The sequence below is a fragment of the Eucyclogobius newberryi genome, unplaced genomic scaffold (genome assembly GCF_026437365.1).
Source record: "Eucyclogobius newberryi isolate DKJ021-1_F unplaced genomic scaffold, fEucNew1.0.hap1 SCAF_13, whole genome shotgun sequence".
NCBI lineage: Eukaryota > Metazoa > Chordata > Actinopteri > Gobiiformes > Gobiidae > Eucyclogobius > Eucyclogobius newberryi.
In genome coordinates this window covers 1,862,646-1,870,472 of record NW_027315757.1, presented here as the reverse complement: position 1 = coordinate 1,870,472, position 7,827 = coordinate 1,862,646, and the positions used below count along the sequence as shown (strand labels likewise).

The 7,827-nt window shown below is 48.9% G+C and overlaps 1 protein-coding gene across 1 annotated transcript in view; it reads left to right on the top strand.

Annotated features, from left to right (window-relative positions):
* fbxl16 (F-box and leucine-rich repeat protein 16) overlaps nt 1-7,604 on the top strand; it is a 49,726-nt gene extending 42,122 nt beyond the window's left edge. The window contains exon 7 of the mRNA XM_072442331.1: nt 6,712-7,604. Coding sequence (XP_072298432.1) covers nt 6,712-6,860 — 149 coding nt within the window. The 3' untranslated portion in view covers nt 6,861-7,604. The remainder of the gene's footprint in view (nt 1-6,711) is intronic.
* Nucleotides 7,605-7,827: the final 223 nt, after the last annotated feature.

Genomic DNA, 7,827 nt, shown 5'->3' with positions numbered 1-7,827 from the left:
GACTGAAGTGTGCAACACTCGCACTACACACCTGACTGAAGTGTGCAACACTCGCACTACACACCTGACTGAAGTGTGCAACACTCGCACTACACACCTGACTGAAGTGTGCAACACTCGCACTACACACCTGACTGAAGTGTGCAACACTCGCACTACACACCTGACTGAAGTGTGCAACACTCGCACTACACACCTGACTGAAGTGTGCAACACTCGCACTACACACCTGACTGAAGTGTGCAACACTCGCACTACACACCTGACTGAAGTGTGCAACACTCGCACTACACACCTGACTGAAGTGTGCAACACTCGCACTACACACCTGACTGAAGTGTGCAACACTCGCACTACACACCTGACTGAAGTGTGCAACACTCGCACTACACACCTGACTGAAGTGTGCAACACTCGCACTACACACCTGACTGAAGTGTGCAACACTCGCACTACACACCTGACTGAAGTGTGCAACACTCGCACTACACACCTGACTGAAGTGTGCAACACTCGCACTACACACCTGACTGAAGTGTGCAACACTCGCACTACACACCTGACTGAAGTGTGCAACACTCGCACTACACACCTGACTGAAGTGTGCAACACTCGCACTACACACCTGACTGAAGTGTGCAACACTCGCACTACACACCTGACTGAAGTGTGCAACACTCGCACTACACACCTGACTGAAGTGTGCAACACTCGCACTACACACCTGACTGAAGTGTGCAACACTCGCACTACACACCTGACTGAAGTGTGCAACACTCGCACTACACACCTGACTGAAGTGTGCAACACTCGCACTACACACCTGACTGAAGTGTGCAACACTCGCACTACACACCTGACTGAAGTGTGCAACACTCGCACTACACACCTGACTGAAGTGTGCAACACTCGCACTACACACCTGACTGAAGTGTGCAACACTCGCACTACACACCTGACTGAAGTGTGCAACACTCGCACTACACACCTGACTGAAGTGTGCAACACTCGCACTACACACCTGACTGAAGTGTGCAACACTCGCACTACACACCTGACTGAAGTGTGCAACACTCGCACTACACACCTGACTGAAGTGTGCAACACTCGCACTACACACCTGACTGAAGTGTGCAACACTCGCACTACACACCTGACTGAAGTGTGCAACACTCGCACTACACACCTGACTGAAGTGTGCAACACTCGCACTACACACCTGACTGAAGTGTGCAACACTCGCACTACACACCTGACTGAAGTGTGCAACACTCGCACTACACACCTGACTGAAGTGTGCAACACTCGCACTACACACCTGACTGAAGTGTGCAACACTCGCACTACACACCTGACTGAAGTGTGCAACACTCGCACTACACACCTGACTGAAGTGTGCAACACTCGCACTACACACCTGACTGAAGTGTGCAACACTCGCACTACACACCTGACTGAAGTGTGCAACACTCGCACTACACACCTGACTGAAGTGTGCAACACTCGCACTACACACCTGACTGAAGTGTGCAACACTCGCACTACACACCTGACTGAAGTGTGCAACACTCGCACTACACACCTGACTGAAGTGTGCAACACTCGCACTACACACCTGACTGAAGTGTGCAACACTCGCACTACACACCTGACTGAAGTGTGCAACACTCGCACTACACACCTGACTGAAGTGTGCAACACTCGCACTACACACCTGACTGAAGTGTGCAACACTGAGAACTGGTGGAGAAACTTCATCATTGTCATTTTCCTCTACAAACGTCTCAATGTCCTTTATCATCATTTAAATAAAATGGTGGGTTATTGAGTTGACTGGCATCAACCTTCCAACTTCTCCAAACCCATATACCTCTGCTATGGGTTTCTTGTAGATATATAATATACATTTTCTCTTTTCTCATCTTTGTCACTTTCTTTAACTGCTTAATTGGACCCAGTATTCCAATAACATTAAAATATGCTTTTCATAACCTTTCAGATGCCATTGTATCACACACGGAATCATTCTAGTAAATCTGCCTGTTGCACAGCTGGTCGAACACAACATACAACCACACCAACAGAACATCCATCCATCTTCTTCTGCTTATCCGGGGCGGGGTCGCAGGGCAGCAGTCTAAGCAGGGACTCCCAGACTTCCTTCTCCCCAGACACCCCTCTTCCGGGGGGATTCCGAGGCGTTCCCAGGCCAGTCAAGAGACATAGTCCCTCCAGTGTGTCCTGGGTCTTCCCCGGGGCCTCTTCCCGGTGGGACATGCCTGAAACACCTCCCTAGGGAGGCGCCCAGAAGGCTCCGGAACAGATGCCCGAGCCACCTCAGCTGGAGGAGCAGCGACTCTACTCCGAGCTCCTCCCGTGTGACTGAGCTCCTCACCCTATCTCTAAGGGAGCGCCCAGCCACCCTGCGGAAGAAACTCATTTCGACCGCTTGTATCCGCGATCTTGTCCTTTCGGTCATTACCCAAAGCTCATGACCATAGGTGAGGTCAGAACGTAGACCGACCGACCGAGAGCTTTGCCTTTCGACTCAGCTCCTTCTTCACCACAACAGTCGATGCAGCGACTGCATCACTGCAGCCGCTGCACCGATCCAACTGTCAATCTCACGCTCCATCCTTCCCTCACTCGTGAACAAGACCCCAAGATACTTGAACTCCTCCACTTGGGGCAAGGACTCCCCACCCACCTGGAGAGGGCAAGGACCCCCCCACCCACCTGGAGAGAACAAGGACCCCCCACCCACCTGGAGAGAACAAGGACCCGCCACCCACCTGGCGAGAACAAGGACTCCCCACCCACCTGGAGAGAGCAAGACACCTTGTTCGGGTTGAGAACCACGACCTCTGATTTGGAGCTGATTCTCATCCCAGACGCTTCACACTCGGCTCAAACCGTCCCAGTGCAGCTGCAGGTCCGGGTTTGATGGAGCCATCAGGACAACATCGTCTGCAAACAGCAGAGATGAGATCCTGTGGTCCCCAAACCGGACACCCTCCGACCCCTGACCACACCCTCCGACCCCTGACCACACCCTCCGACTCCTGACCACACCCTCCAACCCCTGACCACACCCTCCGACCCCTGACTGCTCCTAGAAATTCTGCCCATAAAAACTATGAACAGAACCGGTGACAAAGCGCAGCCCTGAAGAGTCCCTCACTGGGAACAGGTCTGACTTACTGCAGTGAACACAGCTCCTGCTCCGGTCAGACAGGGACCGGACAGCCCTGAGCAAAGGGCCCCGGACCCCGTACTCCCGGAGCACCCCCCAAAGGACACCCCGAGGGACACGGTCGAAAGCCTTCTCCAGATCCACAAAGCACATGTGGACTGGTTGGGCAAACGCCCATGAACCCTCGAGCACCCGATGGAGGGTATAGAGCTGGTCCAGTGTTCCACGACCGGGACGAAAACCACTCTGCTCCTCCTGAATCTGAGGTTCGACTATCGGTCGGATTCTCCTCCAGGACCTGGAATAGACCTTATGGGAGGCTGAGGAGTGTGATCCCTCTGTAGTTGGAACACACCCCCCGGTCCCCCTTCTTGAACAGAGGGACCACCACCCCGGTCTGCCAGTCCAGAGGCACTGTCCCCCCAATGTCTCATCCACCCCCGGAGCCCTGCCACTGAGGAGTTTGCCAGCAACCTGAGTGACTTCTGCTTGGGTCATGGACGAGTCAGTCTCCGAGTCCTCAAAGTATTCCTTCCACCGCTCGACAACATCAGAACATAATAGAACAAATTGCAAAAACAAAAAGCTCAGGCTAAAAAATGCAATGAGCTCAATGACTGATCCAAAAATACATTTTTAGGTTAAAAAAAGGCACTCCGGTACGGTTGTTATAACTTTTTCACCTGGTTATTTGGAAACCAAAGTGTGAACACACTGGCCCACATTGGGCACACACTTGTCTCCAGTACTGTCCACGTCCCTTTCATTGTGTGCAAAGGCTAATGCCTCGTCCACTGAAGTGAACCTTCTAATCCACCCCTTCACATTGATGCTCAGCATTGTAGGATGAAGTAGGACGTATTCCACGTTCTTCTCTCCCAGGTGAGATTTCACCAGATCAAAAGATTTGGGTTTATTGACCACTTGCTCTGAGTAGTCTTTGAAGAAAGAGACTTGGGCTTGGTTGATTTGGGTTGTTCCGCGGCGAGACGTCTGGATGCTGCCATGACATGCTGTTTATCACTGAAGTTTTGGAATTTCAGTATAATAGGTCTTGGACGCTGGTTTGGAGCCGGTTTGAGAGCCAAGGAGCGATGTACAGGATCTATCTTTATTTTCCTAGTTTTTGTTGGGGGTTTGAGATGTTCAGGGATTCAGGTCTCCATATACTTGACCGCATCCTAGCCCTCAGTGTCCCCTGGGATACCGACAAGCCGGATATTACATCTTGGCTCTCGGTTCTCCATGTCGTCCAGTTTGCTTGTCAAAACACGCACCTAGTTTGTCCATTCGCCCACCTTGGTTTGCAAAGCAGAGACAGTCTCCTAAAGGTCAGAGACCTCCTCCTCCACTTCTGTAATCCGGCCACGCAACTTGCCGTTCTTGGATTTCAAATCACGCATCTTCGCCAGGGCCTTGTCTATTTTTTTATCCGCTGTCTTTGTAATCTTGTCAGTAATCTCCCATAGAGCCGCCATAACCACCGGGTCTCTCTCGCTCTGAGTCTCCTGCCCGAGTGTGCAGAGGCTAACGCAGAGCTAGCAGCTAGCTTAGGCGCATTACTGCTCGCCTGATTTTCTGTGGTGTTTTGCTTCTTGCTTTTCTTAGACATGTTCACAAAATAAATGTCCAGTCTTGTCATGTGACCATGTGTAAATATTGGGTCTCCGCTGGTGAACTCGTAATAAGTACAGATTATTTCTGCAGATACGACATCATGACATACGACATGGCTAGATACACTTCCGCACGATGCCACCATCGTCCTGGAAGTCCTGACAAGTTCAATAACGTTTGATGCCCCACTCCTCAGTATTATATTCCCCACATTTGAGCTTGATCGGGCTATTTCCCAAGATGGAGGTTGTTTAAGAGAGATTTTGCACATTGGGTACTTGTCTAATCACTACGACTACGCCATAAACAAATAGGCATGGGTCCATTTGTTTTTTCTGATTGGGACACCAAATAACTACATTTATATTTCACTCTGTAGGGGGTGCTGTCACAGGTCCTGATTCAATGTATTTGTACTATTGTAGGTGGCGCCATTTTTGAATGCACAAACAATTTGGCAAAGTTTTGTGAGTTTTTGAGCGTATTCAGGGGGTCAAATTAGAGATCAAAGAGCAGAAGAAAAACTAAGAAGAATTGTTTAACAAAAACAAACCGCAACCACATATTATGCATCATTTGAAAGCTCTAAGTCTTCCCCTGGTCGCCGTGGAGTGAAATCAGCCCTAGCCAGGCTGGGGCTCGGGCCTAAATATTCTGATGCCAAAACAATGTCTTTCGTACCCATCAGTTACTTTTCAAATCAAATCAAATCAATTTATTTTTGTAAGGCCCAAAATCACAACAACAGTTGCCTCTGAGGGCCACAGGGAGAAATGAATCAACAATGTCTGTGGTGGCACTTTTGAGTGTCATTGGCCCTCAATACAGTCATAATGTTCAAATACTGCATCACATGTTTCTGTGCACGGAGCGGTCATGAGTTGAACGCATGAGTGAGCGACTTAGAGCAAACGAGCGCAATCATGAGGATCCCCGTGTGAAGCGCTCCTTTAGTGCACACTTCGTCCTGGATTTGACCCTCAAATGTTCTTGCTAATAAAAAGTGATGTTTGCTAATAAGTCTATTGTGTCACCATGGTAACTGTTGACCATGGTAACTGTTGACCATGGTAACTGTTGACCATGGTGACTGTTGACCATGGTAACCATGGTAACTGTTGACCTGTCCTCTGTAGATGGGGTTATCACGACCATGGCAGTGATGGCGTTAGCCTCCAAACAAGGCTGTTTTGGTAACTTAAAATGCCTATGACAGGTTGGACAAAGTAAAATACAGTTAAGATAGATATATTTAGAATTTAGCTAGAAATGATAAAGATGCTATCCCAGAATAGCTAACTTTTTGGGTTTATATCTTAACTTCCTTTGTGTAATTGATGACATCACACTAGGAAATTACCCTGCAAACACTGGACAAAAACTCATCTAATGGCACAATGTTTTTATTTGACAAATACAAATATGTGATAGCAACTTTATTTTGTTCAATTAATGTCAAAAAGGTGAGTGTCCCAAGAGTGATGTCACTTTTACATTTTCACCAGTTTCTCCACAAAAACCTGCTCGATAAATATATCATATATAAAACTGTCCTTCATATGTACGACAGGTAAAAAAACACTAGAAAAGTTCAAATGAGAAAATAGTAAAAACTTGTCACTTCAAACACACGTGATTCACACCGGAGCCTCGTAGATTATGGATTGAGAAGATAACGTTTCTTTTGTTACACCGAGTGCCACAAATCCTACAGTAATACGTCAACTTTAGAAACTAGAAGTAGAAGTTAGGAATGTTGGCAAATGTGATGAACATATAAAGAACAACCATGTGTCTGGAGGGTATTTTATGCTCTTTTAAATGAATGTGATAGAGTGTTTACTCTCTTACATTTGTGTCAATGCTGGTGTCCATAGTAACACGCTCCTGTCGCTCCTCAGGCTGCCCGCTCCTGACCACCACGGGCCTGTCGGGGCTCATCCAGCTGCTTGACCTGGAGGAGCTGGAGCTGACCAACTGCCCCGGGGCCACGGCCGAGCTCTTCAAGTACTACTCCCAGCACCTGCCCCACTGCATGGTCATCGAGTAAGACCACCCACCTGCCCACACATCCAGAACCTGTCCTGCCTCCGATTCCTCCTCACGCCATCCCACATCCGGATCAGCAGGACGGGGGGCCACGCCACTCACCCGGGGGCCACGCCACTCTCCCGGGGGCCCCGCCCAACGACCCCTTTCGCTGGTGGGGAATCGAAGCTCTGTGTGAGACGTCTTGTCCCGGAGCCGGGTTCTTTTTGGAAATGGGACAGACTTGTAAAAGACTCTGAGGAGGACGTGTACAGCCCACAGACGCCGGGACGCCGTCATCCACACGTGTACAGAATCTGACTCTCTCCGCTGTAAGTAACACGCCGCTGCGCTTCTCTGCCTCGTGTACGCCGGGGCCTCATCATCGCCGGGACGAGCTCACGTTTGTCTCCGGCGCAGGACATGTCTTCACGCGCTCACTGGGACGGATGTGGGCGGATCATGTTTACAGCTCCTTCAGTATTGGCTCTGCCTTTTGATACATCTTTGTTTGAGTTGAAGCTGTGCGACTTACGCCGTTTGCCCGGAATGTGTCCCTGACTTATTTATTATTCATATTCATATTTTTTGAAACAGGGTGAACTTTATTTTTGTCTCCGCTTGTGTTAGAATGTGGACGAAAATGTGAGTCCTGGTAAAAATGGGACACTTTTGCCTTTTTTGATTTTGATTTTTGAAATGTGTTTGGTTCCAGCCGTTGGTTTGTGGAGGGCCGGGCAGTTTGTGGATGTCCTGATCACTTATGTCCAGGGTTTATATTGTCTAATTATCTCAATTATTTAAGGTCACATTTGAAAAAGGCGAAGTTTTGAACTGTGACCAGGCGACTTGTGGTGGGCGTGGCTCCAGAACTATGGAAACATTAAGGTTTTTACTAAAGACGTTCTCTTTACAGTATTATCTCATTATGTGACATACATTTATCATACAGTTATCAGAAGGGAAGCAGTGCTTGGGTTAGAAGAATT